The 19,376-nt window shown below is 39.4% G+C and overlaps 1 protein-coding gene across 12 annotated transcripts in view; it reads right to left on the reverse strand.

The window, feature by feature from the left end:
- The window catches only part of Dgki (diacylglycerol kinase iota), a 425,847-nt gene that overhangs the window by 283,226 nt on the left and 123,245 nt on the right, over nucleotides 1-19,376 (reverse strand). For all 12 annotated transcript variants that reach the window (XM_078040589.1, XM_078040592.1, XM_078040591.1 and 9 more), the window contains exon 2: nucleotides 8,515-8,623. In XM_078040589.1, the coding sequence (XP_077896715.1) occupies nucleotides 8,515-8,623 (109 nt within the window). The remainder of the gene's footprint in view (nucleotides 1-8,514; nucleotides 8,624-19,376) is intronic.

Here is a 19,376-nt window from a genome sequence, read left to right on the forward strand (position 1 = left end):
ACCACTGAGCCACATCCCTGGCCCTATTTTATATTTTATTTAGAGACAGGGTCTCTCTGAGTTGCTTAGCACCTCACAGTTGCTGAGGCTGGCTTTGAACTGGTGATTCTCCTGTCTCAGCCTCCAAGGCCACTGGGATTATAGAGGTATTCCAACATACCCAGCTTTCCCATTTTTAAATGAACATAACATTTCTTCTGGACTTGTGAGTGCTAAGAGAAGTCATATATTTATTTAAGTAAATTTATATAGATAGATTTTATGTATTTACATATATGGATTTACAACAACAGATCTATTTACCTAGGAGTAGAAATACACCTAAATACAAATATAGATTAATCAGATTCCTTGTACAAGTTTTATTGAAATCTTAGTAATGCTTAGAGATATAAAGATAAAGGTGAACAGTATTAGAGATTGAATAACTTATAAAAATACATTCATGTCAGAAGAAATAATCTACCAAAAGAAGACACTTATAAATGTTTTGAAATCTTTGTTAATTGTAAAGATATTTTGAAGCAATAAGAATTATTAATATGACCTATGTAAATATCCATAGAAAAGCAAAAAGGAAAACTAGATGAATGATCTCCCCATGAAAATCTTCAGAATAAAAATAGGTCTGTCTTGGTTTGGATTATTCTGTACAATTGGCATATGGCCACTAATCACTAGAAATGTGGTTAGCACTAATTGGGGTATTCTGTCAGTGTGAAATTCACAGCAGAGTCTGAAGACAATGTGAAAAAGAATGTAAAACATCTCACTAATATTTTTATATTGATTTACATGCTGAAATGATAATATTTGGAATATATTTAGTTAAACACAATATAGTATTAAAATTAATTTTCCTTGTTTCTATTCACTTTTTTAACATGGTTTCCTAGAAATTTTATCATTAATTTATGGTCCACATCTATTTCTACCAGACAGTGTTAAATAATCTCTAGCCAAGTGGCAGAAAATAAGATCCAGACACTTCTCGCAGAACCGTAAAAAGCTATAGGATTCTGTGATTTCTCCCAAAAGCCAATATGATTTAATTAAAAATTTTTCCAATTTGAGGGAATAAAGGACTAGTGGGAGTCTATGAATCACAGTAGATCCATCCCACCATTAATGTGGCTAACCAAGGGCAGGGTCTTCACTGATTCACAGTGAGTTGCTCTGCCTGTCCTACTCAGGAATCGAATGACCTTGTGGTCTGACTTGTTTTTTGAAACAGGGATGGGAAAAGGGCAAGAAGTGGGTTGAGAGGGGCTATGGATGGTGACACCAAAACCTGACAGACAGGTTTGCCAGGACTCCACAGGGTAGGACTAGAATGAGAATGTGTGCGCACAGACCACACGTGCTCGGGCTCACACACACACAAACCCCTGCCTCCTCCTGGATTTTCATTCAAGGTTTCTAAAGATAAAATGACCTAGTTTCCTAACCCAGTTTAAACCAATCCCACATGAAGTCTCTGGTTCCCTGATACTGTCCTGGAACCAGACTGTGAGGCAGATCCCAGCTGTGCTGCTTGGGACAAAGTGCTTCTTTCCTTAGCATCTTCAACTAAAGGAAAGGAGAAGAGGTGGTCTGGATTGGGGATCTGGTTTCTGCAGCACTTGGAATGGATGAGAGGATGTGTTCCGGTGAAGGAAAAAAAATAAACTGAAATCAAGGATATTGGGTTCAAAGCCAACACGCCCTTTGAGAAAGAACTGGCCCCTCACCCCCACCCCGCCCCACCAACACACACACACACAATCCTGAGGGTTGTTATAGGCAGTGCGATGGACAAAACCAAAATTATAAAACAGTGGGGACAGTAGGGAGACCCAACGCCTGTGCTCTCTGCTACACTCTAAAAACAGAAGAAATTTCTAAGTGCAAATTAAATCTCCATTTCAAGAAAGGCATATGACATTTAAGAGAAGACACCATTATCTACAGAACAGACACACTTCTAAATGGGCTAACTCACTAAACTGGGGACTTGGAATCCAGCCCAGGAGATGAGAATATTTTTCCTTTTTGAGCATTACTTCCTCCCTTTCTAGTAATTTAGCTTATTTCCTCCAACTCCGGCTTGGCTGGCATGTATCTTACGATGTTGGGGGAACAGCCCCTGCCAGTTGTCATTGTCTCTGGGAAGGTGAAGGGAGGACACTATTCGGAGCAGTGGGAAGATCAAATAACCATGTGTGCCTAGCGGTCTAACACAATGTACTGTAATAGGAAGAAATTTTTTTAAAAGTTACTTAGCATTAAAATAGCACACATCCATTTGTTTTGCAAGTAAGTGTTTACCAAGCCTTTCGGTAACTGGAGATTATCTGAGTGCCTGTCAATTAACAGTGATCTGTCTCTTTCCAGCTGCTTGAGCAGAAAAGCTGTCTTCAATTCATCCCCCAACGCCAGTAACTATGTAGCAGCTCCTAGGCTGGAGTGCTATGTTCTTCCTGAGAAGAGGACACAAGCAGAAGAGACTGCCTGTCCTTTCACACAGCCTTGAACCTAACTGAGGGCACCAAGGCAAACAGGAAACACTAACTTGGTTGTAAGTTTTTCAGACAATGCCCTGTGCATATAGGTATTGTGAACAATCAAAGCAAACAATAAATGAGATACACAGAACTGGCTTGATTAAAAAATGAACATGTCTGGGGAAAAACAAGAGAGGAAATGCCCATAGCAAATAGCCATCTCCACGTTGGACTGAGCTAGGGTCCCCCGTTGTCCTTAGCACACTCAGGAACCATACTGAAGACCGACTTGGGTACTCTGTGCGTCATCATTAATGGTTCTCCCCTGACAGATGTAGGGTGGGGAGTCTAGGCACAGGCCTACAAGGAAAATACTACAAAAGGGTTATCAAGGAAATGGGACCATGTACTAAGGTAGGGAATCCTAGAGGTGATAATAAACTCTTTGAGTAAACTGCAGAAGGAGAGTAGGTATTGCACGACTAGGAACAAACTAAAATTATGAAAGAGTCTATTTACCACTAAAGAGGGAAACAAAAGTGTAAAAACAGGATACTTAAAGGACATTGTTAAGTTCATTCATCAAAAGCCTAAAAACTGACTCAGACAATAGTATCCTCCTGGCCAAGCTCTACGGTACCTACAGTCTGGGCTCACTAATCAGTGTTCACCTCTGTCTCAGGAGCCCCATGAGCAGATCAGTTCTCAACACTTCTGTAGAAGGACATCAGGGAAAGAGCCGTGTCTCTTCAGAGGGCTTTGGCATACATGCTAGGGTCAGAACAGAGCCCTTTCCTCCAAAGTAGAAACTCAGTGACTAAGATCCTAATCCCAGGTTGACCTTGCCTGCCTTTCAACTTAAGATGCACCATGAAGAGATTCTATATCTCTTCCTTCACTGGTAAAGTGAGGCAAGCAGATGTGGCATAGCCAGAAGGTCACCATACTCAAGGCCTTTGAGATGACACCCATCCCCCTGAGCCAAAGGGTTATAGAGCAAAGAGAATTTCAATACTCAAGGAGGAGGTGGGAGGGAACTGGGAATTCTCAGCCCTGCCTCCTCTGTTTTGTTGTTGTGATCAAAGCCCTCCAAAGCATTGCTGAACACTATTGGACCCGGTACCTCATCCAATTACTTAATTCAGTAATTGGAGTTCCTTTGTGTGTGTGTGTGTGTGTGTGTGTGTGTGTGTGTGTGTGTGTGTGGTACTGGAAATTAAACCCAGGGCCTTGCACGTGCTGGGCAAATGCTCTACCCCGTGCTACACCTTAGCCCTGTTAATTCTTTCCATTCTCTTTCTTATTTTGGAGTCTCCTAAGAGGCTCCAGGACTCGTCATTCCTCAATAAACAATAGTACTGAGTAAGTAAAGATTAATCATTTTAATGCAAGTAGTCCAGAAGCGTGGGCTGATGGTAGGGGATGAGCTAGTTGTCACCCCGATTTTCCACCAGGAATTAAACAAGGGGGTAGGCGAAGGCGGCAGTTAAGCCCAATGACTCTTCTTATACTTTAACCAGAATAAAGTATTTCCTGATTTGGTTCTTGGAACAGAAGAGCAAACTTAAGGTGATATAAATGAAATTGCTGAAAAGTACGTTTGGTATGAAGAGCCAAAAAATGTAAAGCAAGTAATCTTAAGTCTTGGCAATAAAAATAAAAAAAGAGGGAGTCACCGAAATATTTTTAACAACCTGCCTCTTTCTCATGCCATAATTTCAACAGACTGCCATGATACGGTGTCCACAATCAAAAAGGGAAGGAAAGGGAGGAACAAAAGCCCACTACACACAAACCAGCCTTAGTTCTTATTTGTTCTTCTCCTGTTCTGCATTACAGCCTCCCACCACCTGCCAAAAATACCATTGTGATGAATATTGGAGTACATACCTCTCCACAGGAATCAGAAAATAATGCTTTCTAGCCAAAAGCTGGCACAAGCAGGACACTTATTAAAAGCCTTTGCTGATGACTATTTCCAACACCAGTGGGGATGGAGAGTCCTTTCTAACACTCCAGTGACCCACTCTGAACCCCTCTGTCTTGGTCCTACTCCCCCCACCTCACCCCCGTATTCTAGCTGTTGATTTATTGTCTGTCCCCTGGATTCTAAGCTCCTTGAAGGTAGAAATTGTTTCTTCACTGTACAATCTCAAGGAACCCACACATGTCCTAGGCATGTGTTCAGAAATGGTTGATATATGAATACATTAATAATTTTTGAATAAATAAAACTGCAGAATGCCATGGGTAACAAAAAAAAGAAGAAGAATTTTTCACACTTGTTGCCATGCTTGATCCTAACAATACCCAAGAAGTCTCTCTGGAGGAGGGGCCACAATTATCCCATATACAAATGATGTAGAGGCTAAGCAAAATTGAGTGATGTGACTAATGTCATGCAGAGGACGAGGAATACTTTAAGTGAATGTCCCTGGCCAAATGATTTAAGCTATCCCTCATTAGAATTTCATATTTCAAATAAGGACCTGCTGCTTTAGACCAGGAGACTGTTTGAAACATCAAGAATATTAAACTAACTTTTTGGGTTACATCATTCATAACACTCTCACCACTGGGCCATGTACACATCCTTATAATTTTACAAATAGGTTTGGGTACACATTTAATTATTTTTAGTTATGCAAACACTGGTGTAAATATACGCTATTCCATATCATGAATTAAATATACTCTACTATATACACTGTGTAATCTATTGTGGTACAACTATATTCTACACTGTATCATAACTGTCTTACAGTAAAGGGAAGCTCCAATATAAGAAATCTCTATCAAGGAAAAAGTTACATTTCAATTACATTTAATCTTTTGCTGGATACTTCATAATGTCGGCAGCAGCTACATAGATATATGTTCAGAATGTAAGGAAGAATGTTAATAAATGTGTGTTGGGGGAGAAAAAGGTATTATAATATGAAGGAGATTAAATCATGACATAAATTCTTTAAAATACATCTATATCCACTGATTTTCAACAAAGGTACCAAGAGCCCATATCACAGAAATGACAGTCTTTTTAATCAATGGTGCTGGAAAAATTGAACACCACCTGTAGAAGAGTGAAACTAGATTCCTATCTCTCACTGGGTACAAAAATCAAATCAAAATGGATTAAAAACTTAAATATGAGACCTGAAACTACTAGAAGAAAGCACAGGGAAAATGCTTCATGACATTGGAGTGGGCAATGATTTTCTGGAGAAAACCTCAATCACCCAATTCCTCTGCACAGCTAAGGAAACAATCAACACAGTGGAGGAGCAGCCTACACTGCTGCTGGAGAAAGTATCTGCAATCCACATCTCTGACCAGAAATTAATATCCAGAATACATAAAGAAGTCAAAAACTCAAGAGCACTCACAAGAGGATATTCAATAAATCAACAAATATATGAAAAAATGTTCATCATCTCTAGCAATTAGAGAAATACAAATCAAAACTACTACTCTAAGATATAATCTCACTCCAATCAGAATGGCAGCTATTATGAAGACAAACGACAATAAGTGTCGGTGAGAATGTGGGGGAAAAGGCAAACTCCTATACTGCTGCTGGAACTGCAAATTGGTGCAGCCAATCGGGAAAGCAATATGGAGATTCCTTGGAAAACTTGGAATGGAACCACCATTTGACCGACCCAGCTATCTCTCTCCTCAGTCTATACCCAAAGGACTTAAAAACAGCATACTACAGGGACAAAGCCACATCATTGTTTATAGCAGCACAATTCACAATAGCTAAACTGTGGAATCAATCTAAATGCTCTTCAATAGATGAATGGATTAAAAATGTGGCATATATACACAATGGAACATTACTCAGCAATAAAAGAGAATAAAATCATGGCATTTGCAGGTAAATAGATGCAGTTGGAGAAGACAATGCTAAGTGGAGTTAGCCAGTCCCAAAAAAACAAATGGCAAATGTTTTCTCTGATATAAGGTGACTGACTTATAATAGGGTAGGGAGGGGGAGCATGGGAGGAATTGATGAACTCTAGATAGGGCAGAGGGGCGGGAGGGGAAGGCAGGAGGCAGGGGGTTATCCATGAAAGTGGAATGTGATGGACATCATTATCCAAGGTACACTTTGAAGACATGAATTGGTGTGAACATACTTTATATACAAACAGAGACATGAAAAATTGTGTTCTATATGTGTAATAAGAATTGTGATGCATTCTGCTGTCACCTATTTAAAAGATAAAAGCAATTTTAAAAATTCAATAGCAGAACCAAAAAAATCAATTTTCTAAATGAACAATAGACCCAAATAGACATTTATGATTTTTCTAAAATGAAGACATACAAATAGCCAATAGGTATATGAGAAAATGTAAATATCACTGATCATTAGGGAAATACAAGTCAATGCCACAATGAGATATCACCTCATCCCCGTAAGAATGGCTCTTATGAAAAAGACAAAAGATAGTGTGTGATGCAGAGGATGTGGGGAAAAGGAAATCCTTGCAAACCGTTGATGGGAATGCAAATTAGGATACCCATTATGGAAACAGTATGGACATTCCTCAAAAAATTAAAAATAGAAATACCCATATGATCCAGCAATTCCGCTACTGAGCATATAGCCAAAGGAAATGAAATCAGTATGTCAAAGAGACATCTGCACTCTTGTGTGCACTGCACCACTACTCCCAACAGCCAAGACATGGAAACCACCTAAGTGTCCATCAGCTGACAGATGGATAAAGAAAATGTGGTGCAGAAATACCACAGGGTGCTATTGAAACATTAAAAAGAATAAAATCTTGTCATTTGCAACAACATAGATGGAACTGGAGATCTTTATATCAAATGAAGTAAGCCAGGCACAGAAAAAAAAAAAAAACAAGCACAGCTTGCTCTCACTCATATGTGAAATACAAAAAAAAGTTGAGCTCATAGAAATTGAGAGTAGAATGGTATTTCCCAATGCCTGGGGAGCTAGAGGGCGGGAGGATGGGGAAGGTTGATCAACGGGTACTAAGTTACAGTCAGGAGTAAGAAGTTCTTGTGTGCTATTTCATGGTTGGTGGAACATACATAATAATGTACCATCTAGTTCAAAAAGTTAGAAGACATGATTTTGATTGTTTTCACCATAAATAAATAATAAATGTTCAAGTGGACATGTTTGCCCTGATTTAAACATCACACAACATACACATGCATCAAAACATCACATGGGTATGTATGAATTTTAATGTTTTCATCAACTAAAAATATATTTCAATTTTAAAACACACTCCTCTCCTTTCCCTACCCCACCTCTCTCTTCCATAGGAGAGGAAAAGAGCACAGATTAGCCTGTCTGCACAAACCCAACTAAAAATGCTAAACAAGGGTCACCGTCAAGACAGGGTGGCAGGACTTTAGAGAGGCCTTCCTACAACTGATGCTGTTCCTTAGATGGCCCTAGGAAGGGACAAAATCTTTTAGTTCACAGTTAAGAGATGTTATCCACCAAGAACTTGGCTACTGAAGTCTCTCCATAAGTATGTTCTACTGGACCTAAGAATTCTAGTCTGCAACTGCAAATTAAGTGAAAATGTTTTGTGGGTCTGTCTGGGGGTGGGAGTGTCACCAATAAAAGGACAATGTAAACTGAGGTTATCATCTGTCCAGAGAGGAAGGCATCCCCTAAAGCCAGCATGACTTAGGAAACGAAGTTCCATGAAATCGATCTCAGATCCTATGACGTTGCCAAGGGTAAGCTCTGCTCATCCTCACCAACCCTGCAGAAATCAATAGGGCCTATGCACATGGTAACTTTTATCTCACAGCTACAAAGTGCTTCAAGGGATTAGTGAAGTTGTCATTTTAATCTTGAACACATCTGACTTCATATAAAGAAGAAATGGAGCTATGGCTTAGACATTCGAAGATTAGTCAGTGAGCAGTATTGGAAATCATCACGTCTTTCGTGTAGCTATAGGGATCCTGAGAATGAGCAACACACAACATGCAACTGAAATTAGGTTCAAGTGAAAAAGCTGACACCTACACTCCAGTCCAGAGTTGCTCTGGGCTCCTTGGCTGGACCATTTGCCACGGGAAGGCTGAGAGGATGTGCAGGAGCCAGATGCTGGAGGCCTGCCCGGGAGATTGCTTTCCTGCAGCAAGAAGAAAAGAAAACAAAAGAAAACCAGTATCAGAATCTTGTACAGAGTACAAAATTTCCCATGGGGTAGATACAATGCCCAAGGTAGCTTTCTACATCTGAACCCCTTTACAAATGTGTTGGAATACAGCTCTCTAAAGGAAGAGGGTGGCAGGTCCCAAAAGACAAGGAGCTTGAGGACAGCCCTCTGGGGAAATATTGCTTTAAGATCAGAAGGCAAAATGTAAGCCCCTGTTGAGGATAGAGAACAGAAATGGAGGTCCCTCTATTTACAAAAACGATCCAGGGTTTGGGCAGTTGCGATGCTTGGAGAATTTTCAAGTTGCCAGAAACTAAAAGCAAAGAAGAAAGCAGCCTCGTGAGGCCTTCTGTTGAAATCCTTTTGGTGCCCAGGGCAGCTGAAAGTCCACTCTCTTTTCTCAGAATCATCCTTCTTTGCCCTTGCAGAGGATTTAGGAGCCTGAGGTTTTAAAAACCGTTCTGCATATGACAAGGAAGTGCACATGCTAAAAGATCAGCACCTCACCAAGGCCCACAGAGAGAAAAGCCAAATCATAGTCTTAGATCCTAGGTTTGTTAAGTGGAACATAACAGAATTCAATTCAGAAAGGAAAGAATGAATCAAGGGTGGCTGAGACCGTTGGCCCCAACTTTGGCCTGCAAGGATAAGAAATGAGAGAAGCTGTTTTAGCCAAGTAAATATGACCATTGCTCAGCTAAGGAAACAGAAGTGAGAACGTCCAAGAAAGAATAAGAAGGGCATAGAAAAGAAAGCAAGCAGAGATCACCTAGGGAGGCTGTGGTGTTGTTGGGAACAATAGTTCAGTTTTTGAACAACCCGTCAAAAATGTCCAACAAAGATCAGGAGCTTAAGTTCTGAGTACAGAATCATAATCTGTTAGTATTAACAGATGCCTAGAAGGGAGGGCTTCTCCTCCCTACAAGTACCTATGTACAGTCTGAGAAATGTCTGAAATAGAATCCAGTGGGGGTTGGGATGCTGCCACTCTGAGTCTATCAGGCTGAGGGTGAGGCATAGGAATCTGCATTCACACAGGCTCCCAAAGCGTTCCCTTCCGTGTGCTAACGTGTTCCATGGGAGCAAGTATGTTTGGGCAGTTGGGAGAACAATAACTTACCAGGACCCATCAAAGGGGAGCTCTAGAGAAAAACCTCAGCAATTTTATTCTGCTGACTTTGTGTCCAGTTGACACACTGTAGCTCAGATCCTCAGACCCCTTCACCCACCTCACCACAGACAAAGAAGGCTACAGACAGCAGAGTGGAGAGAAGGAAAATCAGAGGTAGGGAGATAGATCTAGAATGAATCCCATCAGGACTGAGCCACCAAGGAAAGACATTTGCACCAGAAAGGAGAAGGTGTAATGACAAAGGGTACAAGTCTTGTTGAACCCTAAAAGAAAGGTGATCTCTCAACATGCTCACTGGCCTCCGAAAACCCCACCAAGAAATGGAAATTGTGAAGATGAGCAAGGAGGACAGCAGCCCTAACAACCCAGGAAAGGAGCGTGGAATCCAGTAAAGAGCTCAGAACTGTGCAACCATTGATCAATGATCAACTGTGTCAGAGCTCAGCCAGGTCCAGCCCTCCTTTTAGTCTCTGCTATTCCTCCCCAGGAGGTTCTATGAAGGGTGGATAGGTCTTCAGTAGTTGGAAGTGATCATATCAAACTTGCCAGCAGCACTCAAGGCACTTAATGTAGATAATCCCCCAAGGGTCATTATAAAAATGGAGGCCTTGAATGAGGACATTCGGGTGACATGCCATTCCCTTCCCTCACTTTCACCAAGGCTACTAATGAACATCAGTTTTGACTCTTCAACCCAAAGTCTATACCTTATCTTCCTTATCGTTGAATAATAAGAAAGGAACAGTGGAAGGTTCCGATCTGTGATCTTCCACCCACGATCATTTTCCTCCAACTAAACTGAAGGAACTTCTTGGGCATTCTTCATTAGCATTGTCTCCCATTTAGAGAGATTTTGTGCCACAAAATCAGTTTCGGATTTATAAGAAAATCAGATCTCTATAGAGTCAGAAACCACAAGTCCCATTTTCAGGTCCTCGACAGTATACACAACTTAACTCTAAATGTTTCACACACACACACAAAAAAATAGTGCCTGAACACAAGTGCTTAAGATGGCTGAAGAACTCCTGAAGTGCAGGTGAATAAGAAGACACAAATCCTTCACTTTTTCATGAACTGCCCTCCCCCCCAGAGCTGTGATCAGAAAAAGGAAAAAAAAAGAAGAAGAAGAAGAAGAAGAAGAAGAAGAAGAAGAAGAAGAAGGGTCAGGGCAGGGGGAGAAAGGGAGAGGAAGAGGAAGAAAAGTGGAAATAAAATTCTACTGTCAGACACCAAATGAATTTAACCGATCAGAACTTGTATACTCTGACAAAACAAAATCTTATTACTCTTCCTAATTAGGAGTGCCAGGAGGGGCAAAAAATGTAGATGATCTAATTAGTATGCAAGAGATGTATGTGCTATAGAAGAACAATGTAACTATAAGAGATCCATAAACATTTAATCCTTAAAGAAGTTGCAGTCAAATCATAATATTTTCTAGCCTGTGAACAGACGCAGTTAAGTAGTCTTTTGTTGATCATTTATCCCTCATTGTGGATGCAAATTTAAGGTTGCTTTTATATAATTAATTGAAGAAAATTATATATCAACTGCACATATAAATATTAATTAGGAGGAAAAAATAAGTAAGAAACATCAAAGTGACTACCAGTCTATAACTTGCAAATGGGTCTCATAGAAACACAATATAAGAGAAAGAGAATAGGGGGAAAAAGGAAGTTACTATAAGACAGCAGAATAGAAAGTAATTTCTGCTTACATATTTCCATTCTAAATAAAAATAACCATGGGAGAAATCCTTTTTTCCAAAAACTCATACGTGAATACTTATTTTTCCTCCAAAATAAGAAAGTAACCTCATTATATCTCAGACCTCAAATAAAATTAGTGTATGTTACTTTTCTATTTAAATTTATCTTGGTTGTGGGAGATGACATTTAAGAGCATAACGGCACTTGGTAGGTGGTTGGAGGGGGATGGTAAGACAGTGGTTTTATGCTACAATTTGCTTCAATAAAAAAAAATGAGGTTTCAACTTCTCATTCCTTATTCCTGCTAAAAATCCTCCCAAACCTATAGAAACCAAAACCATGAAATGCTAGCGATTCTTTCTATTAATCTCACAACATCCCTTTTGTGAGAAATAACTATAATCACAAAAGCATCTTTCAAAAAGAACTGTGATGTTAACCATGAAATAGATCTGAAAAGAAAATACTCTATAATGCAGTTTCAAAAGCACAAAGTCACAGTTAATGCCAATTACCTGACATGGAAGACCTCTAACATATTTAAAGTATAAAAGCCATCATACATTTTAAACAGCATTCTATTATTTCCTTCACTTAGTTCAATAAGACTATAAACTCCTAAAGGACAGGGTTCAATTCATCAACTAATCTTATTTCACTCTGGCCCAAGGGTAGACACAGCATATATTCAATAAATGCATTCTGAGTGAATGAATGAACTTGACCAAGAAGCTAAGCGCAACAGCCTACTGATTAGATCAAGGTCTCAGAAATCTGATTTAGGATGATTTGAATTATACCCTAACCTTACATTTCAGTTGTAGTCTTTGCTGAGAGGGCCAGAAACCCTTCAAAGCAGCCCTTTAAAAATAAAAGCAAATGAGGTAGAATCCAGTGGTAAGCATAGACAACATCAAAACCGCTTTGGGTGATAAACATTGACATGAAGCCCCTTTGCTAGGATTTTGTAGAGACCATATAATGCTGTTAACATTTATACAATGTATTTATCAAAAGAAACACACAGCTTATACTCTACATATTCAGAATTTTTAAAAAATGTATGGGAAAACAAGTAAAAGGATGAATACTTAGCCAGTAAACTTTCCAATCATCCATTTCACAGATTTCTCTCAATTTGCCCTGGTTCCACTCTGTCTCCAACTTTATGTGGCTCCCATATTCAACCATCTGTGTCTTGCTAACTCCCTCTCCAAGTGGATCCTAGGCATGAGCATAGGAGGGGGACCCTGCTTGCTGAGCAGAAAAGCACCAGAAAATCAGGAGATCCCTTAGCCAGGACATCTCCTAAAGTTTCCCCTTTTACATACCAGAAAACTCCTCTTGTTCTAGAAAAGAAGCCAGCTGTCCAGAGAGCTATTCCTTACATTGGCTCAATTCCACTGTTCCTCAAGAGACACCTTCAGCACTGTGTGTGTTGGTGTTTCCCCACACTGTCTAGGCACTAACTGCTTGTATCCAAAGCAGCCCATAATGCTCCCTGGTTACCATAGACAAGCTACCTGCAATGCTGAGGATAGTCCACCCAACAACAGCAAAAAAAATGTCCTCAAACCTGCATGAATTCCAAATATTCCACCAGAAGTATATGAAGGGGAACAAACTATGTGCAATTATTTGAGTCTAAATTCTACTTCATTTCACATATGAATTCAAAATAGGTTTCTGGTGATTTTAATGTATGTTTACATTTTCAAGAACTCAATTATTATTGAAACAAAGGTCATGTTTAGTTTTCTTTTTTTTTCCTTCTTGAAAATTCTTTAGTTTTAAATGGAAGAAAATTTCAGATTTTATTTTTGATTCCACAAATATTAGTAATGGATAGGACAACCAAAGCAAAACAAATAACAAAAAAATATCTACCACTAGATTTCTATTTTTATTTTCAGGTTTTTTAAAATTTTTTAAATTCTAATTTGTTATGTATGACAGTGGAATGCATTACAATTCATATTATACATAGAGCACAATTTTTCATATCTCTGGCTGTATACAAATATGTTCACACCATTCATGTCTCGGGGTGTTAAGCCATTCAGAAAACCATTTTTTTATATTGAAGGTTCAATAACCTGCATTATTCTGGATATTTTAACTTCACATCATTCTCCAACAGTGCTATTGAACCTTTGCCCATGGTGAAGCTTACAATGAGTCCATTTAAAAGCCTTCCATGGGACAAGGAGTGGAAATCAGTGATGAGTGCTTACCTAGTATGCACAAGGCCCTGGGTTCCATATGTTCCCTGGGCTGAGATCCACTGCTGCACATAATATGCAAGCCTCTGACTACTTCAGTGTGTCCACTAAAGTGACTAAGCCTAGGAATTCACATACTGAAATACATTCATCCATTCAACCATGTATTTACTCAATGCACTCTTTTAGACGTGTAGACACATGAATGAATGAAACAGATAGGAGTCACTGCCTTTGTGATGCTTGCATTCCAAGAGAAACAGTTACTGAATCATTTTATATATTTATATATCTCTCTCAGAATGAGATAGGTACCTTTATTATTCCTCTTTTATAATAAATTTTAAATACAGTATCACGAAATGAGCAAGCTACATGTTCAAGTTCACAGGCACAGGAACAGTTCCAAGTGACTCTGAATCCAGGCATTTAGCACCAGGGTGGGCGTATCTTGAAGTTGCACAGGGTCACGGTCTGTGAAATGCTGACAACACATGGATGCAAAGCAAACTAATCATGCTATGAAATTAGCCTCATACTCTAATTTTCTAATTGCCTTAGTTAAGAAAGTCCTATCCTGGGCTGGGGTTGTAGCTCAGTGGCAGAGCACTTGCCTAGCACCTGTAAGGCACTGGGTTCGATTCTTAGCACCACATATAAATAAATGAACAAAATAAAGGTCCATCAACAACATGTATATATAATGTCCTTTTTTTTACAATAAGAATGTAAGCTTCAATTAGAGAGAGGCTATGTGTAATAGGCTTCAGAGCATGGAGGTTAAGAACACAACTGACCTTACCAATTAATAGCTATGTGGACAAGTTATTTCACCTCTTAGATTCAGTTTTCTTATATAAAAAGTAAAATAATTAATTAAAATTCAGAGCATAACAGAAAATTTTTTTAAAAAATTAAATATGCACAGAATACCTGGCACACAGTAAATCCAATAAATGGTCACCACTATTACTATTATTCCACATATTAGAAACTCCCACAGCATCTAGCTAAAGTTAGGTATAACATAAATCTCTGAATAAACATGTGAGGTTTGATTGCTCTCAAGTTTTCCAAGATCCCCCAAATACTTCTGCTCATTCAATAAACATTTTACAAGTTTCTACCAAATGTCAGGCCATTCAAAGGATCATTCAGACAGAAGATTCTTCTAGCCAGGGAACATCCTATGGTGGCCTAGGGAATAACTTACCTACCTTCCTAATGCAAAACCAGAAATTACAACTCTCACCTCTACTTCACCAACATTATTGGAAATAGACATACGATCTAGATGCCATTGGAATTATTTGCTATAGTCATGTAAGTTAATGCAATACCAAAAAAAAAAAAAAAAAACTTGTTTGATTGTTTAATCTGAAAAAATCTGCTACCTTCCCTCTCAGAACTTGCAAACTCTTCTACAAGTCAGAATTTATTTCTCAAGCACAATTCATTAGAACCACATCTGTATAATGATGCCGGTATCGACCTGGTATAGAACGTGGCAATAATCCTCATTTTCAACAAAGTGAGACTTGTTAACTAAGATTCTCTCAGGAATTGATGACATTATTCTCTTGAAGATATCATTTGAGGGAGAAAGTAACCCTTGGAAGTAGAGAAAAAGTAATCGTCGTGTCCTCCCAAAATTCATATTTGGAAGTCTTTATCCCCAGAACCTCAAAATATGACTGAATTTGAAGATGGGGTCTTTGCAGAGGCCATCAAGTTAAAATGAGGTCATTAGGGTGGAACCGTCATCCGAGTTGACTGGTGGCTTCATAAAAAGTGAAAATTTGGACAAAGATACACACATGGGGGAAAGCCATATGAAGAGGAACAGAGACATCAGGACAATGCATCTACATGCCAAAGAAGGCCAAAGAATACCAGCAAATCGCCCTCCGCCAGGGGAGAGGTGGGGACCAGACTCTCCCTCAGAAGGAACCGGCCCTGCCAACACCCTGGTCTCAGATTATAGCCTCCAGAACTGCAAGACAGTGATTTCTGTTGTGGAAGCCACTCTGTGTGTTATACTTGGTTATGGAAGCCCGAGAAAAGACACATATTTCAAATCTAAACCCAGTGTTTGGATTTAGTAAGGTGGGGTTTAGCTAACATCAGCATGTTGACTTACCTTTTCCAACCACCCAAGGAAACCGTGGGTACCATTTGGCTATAACTCTGCTTTTCAGGACAATAAGTCTTAAACAGAGATACAGTCTAATGAAAAACTGCTATTAAAAACATCATTTCCATAAAATAGGGAGAATCTGACAAAGTTTTATTTAACTCATTAATAAAATAATAATCAGCAGAAAAGACAAATGCAAATTCAAAGTGGGTATAAGAAATTGAGATTTATAATAGGAAAGAAATGCCTCAACAGACTTCTAAGTCAGAAATGAGGGTTGTTTACTTTATAAAAGTTAAAAAGATCTTAACCTTTGTGACATTAACTTCCCTTTTACTCAATAAAATCATAATCCATCAGCTTTGCAGGCTAACTTCTAACCTTACTGAAATATAAACCATCAGTACTTCTGTTTTGGATTAATAATCAGGCATACAGAGACAACAAAATTACTGTACCCAGGAGTATTAAATGAGAGTCAATTATTAAATAATCAGGTTCTGCTTTTATTAGAACAGGCAAACTAGAATATGCTATAATAAAATAACATTTTTAAAAAATCGAAAATAACTATTTCTCCTGTGTCAAAATTTGGGATGATTTTAGTCTCACTCCTCATAGTTCATCTTCTCTTAGGTCATAAAGAGGCTGAGTGGGACAGTAATTTTCATGTTTACTGAAGAATGCCCATCAGGAACTGAAGGAAGCAAACTGGCCAAGAGAGAAGCTCAAGTAATGTAGTTCCAACGACAGCCTTGGCTGACCCCACAATAGGGGCTGGAGCTGGGATGGCCCTTCAGGATTGTCCCAAATCTGAAGCAGAGGCACAAGACTGAACCCCCATATCAACCAGACTCTGGGCGTGTGAAACCCCTGGGGAGAGATTAACCAGGGGCAATACCCAGGAAGGGCTCAGCTGTAGACCACAAGCAGCTAACACGCCTGGTAATGAAGGCTGAGAAAATGAGGAACTTGGTCCTGAGACTGTGCATGGATAGTCGCCTGCAGCACACCTCTGATATTCCTGATAAACCACAAGATGGACCAAGTTATTATGTCCATTTTACAAATAGGTCAACTGGCATTAGAAACTTTAAGGCACCTCTCATAAGCCATATTGCTAATGAGTGAGAAGGCAAAAATTGGAGCCCAGATGTCTGGCTCCAAAGGCTCATCCCTCTATATTCCCTTTGAGAGGGAGATGGACTAGAGGGCCGATGGCAAGGCCATGCAATGGATAGAACTGACCAGCGAAATGCTGTCTCAGTCTGCTGTGGCTGTCACAACAAAATACCATAAACTGGGAGCTTACAGACAATAGAAACTCGATTTGCACAATTTTGGAGTCTGGGAAGCCCCAAATTCAAGGCACCAGATTCAGTGTCTGTGAGGGCCTACTTGCTGCTCACAGAGGGTTATCTATCTACTCACTAATTCCTCTTGGGGTAGAAGGGGCCAACCTCTTCCCCTGTGCTTCATCTATAAGGCACCGATCCCAACCATGAGGATCCCACTGTCACGATCGAATCACCTCCCAACGGACCCACCTTCTAATTCTGACAGAGTTGAGATTTTAATATGTGAATTTAAGTGGCAGAGCTGGTAGCATAAACATTCAGGCCACAGTAAGTGCCCTGGTGTAGGATGAGGGGCATTTTAAGCCCTCAGTCCAGTGTCCAATTGGGAACTGTCCTGCTGTGACACACATGCCTCCTTTGTCTGCTCCTCCATGTTTCCTACCGGCTCCTACATCTTCAGGGAAGTCTGTCTGCTCCCTGCCTTACAGCAGTGAGGCTTCGTGAGTGTGGAAACTGAGAAAAGAGCTGCCCGTTACATTTAGGTCAATGAAGACGGAATAGGCCTTGCCAACCAAGATAGAAAGATAATCCAGAATTGAACAAATTTAGGAAAAGCATTAGCCTCAGGACAGAAATAACCTTAAGAACATAAGCCCTTTGGGACTTCATAGAAATTTTTAAGCGAAAGGATTAAGACTCACAGGTCTGTTCTCAGTAAAATTACCAACAGGAAAAGTTTATTTTTAGAATCCCTTGTCCATTTCCACGCCAACACACCGGTCCCTGCCCACTTCCATTTCCCATCGCTTAGTCCCTGTGTTGCCACAATCAGTCTCTGCTCAACTGATGGTATTTTAAATAGAAAACGCAACACAATCTTCTCAACTGAAATAAGTTTGAGGTATGTCCCTCACAAGGGCATCTGCATTTTCCGAAGGGAATCATAAAAATGGAAAGACCAATGTGATGCAAAGGAATGGGTCATTTAATACTCAAAGTACAGAAATTTTTCTAAGCCCAAACCCAAACATTATAAATACTGGTGGGGAGGTCTGTGGCTAGTGGTGGAGACCTACTCACCTGCTTAGAGGTGAGCACGAGGCATAGGACCAGGCTGAGAGAGAGGGACCCAAGAGCATAATGATATGTGTGTTCAAGAGACACTGCCAACCTGTATCAGTGAGGAGGCAGAAACACACAATTCACTCCAGATGCTTCCGATAAAGACACTTTAGTAAGGGAACTACTTAAAAGTAGGATTATAAACCAACCACCACCTGGTCACAGGACTTACAGTACAGTAGAAGAGGCCAAAAGCATGTGGTACTGGAAAAAAAAAAGAAATGTTAAGTCATCAGAGATTGGAGAGCAGGTGAACGGTCTTGTCAAAGTGAACCAGAACTAGTACAAAATCCATTTCAATGTCAACCCTACCCTTAGCAAATAAAGAAAGTCCAAACTCATTGATCTATTCCCACATTTCTCACTTTTTGAATCTTTAATCACACTTGCAACTTACTAAATTCTTTCTGAGGTCAAGTGTCCTTTGTTTAAACAAATCTTCGTAAGACATGAAAAGAAACAAGAAAGTATCACAGGAAAAGAGTTAATCGATACAAGAAAGACCAGATACTTACAAAAGTAAATCGCCTACATTAAAAATATTTAAAGAACTTAGATAAATCATGTCAAAAAATACTTAAGAACACTATGAGAACAGCGTCTTATCAAACTGAGAATAACCATGCAAAATAGTTAATAAGAACCAAATAGAAATTCTGGAACTGAAAATATAATAATTAAAGTAAAAATTCACGATAAGTGTTTGATAGCAGATTTAAGCTGGTTGAATGAATCCGTGAACTTAAAGAAAGAACAATAACCTTTTCCACTTTTAGAAACAGAACGAAAAAGAAACAGATCCTCAGAGATGTGTGGGACACCACTGAGCATGCCAGTATATTCAAAATGGGTATCCCAGAAGATGGAGAGACAGAGGCAAAAAAAAAAATTTATTGAAGAAAAAAAATCACAAAAATTTCCAATATTAATTTTAAAAGCATATTAATCTGTACATTCACAAAGCCCAGCAGACTTGAACTAAGATAACTCAGAGAGCTCCACACCTAGAGACATTATAGTCAAACTCTTAAAAGACAACGATACAGAGAAAATCTTAAAAGCAACAAGAGGAAAATGAATCTTCACCTGCAAAACATTCT

This window comes from Ictidomys tridecemlineatus, chromosome 2, assembly GCF_052094955.1.
Source record: "Ictidomys tridecemlineatus isolate mIctTri1 chromosome 2, mIctTri1.hap1, whole genome shotgun sequence".
Lineage (NCBI taxonomy): Eukaryota > Metazoa > Chordata > Mammalia > Rodentia > Sciuridae > Ictidomys > Ictidomys tridecemlineatus.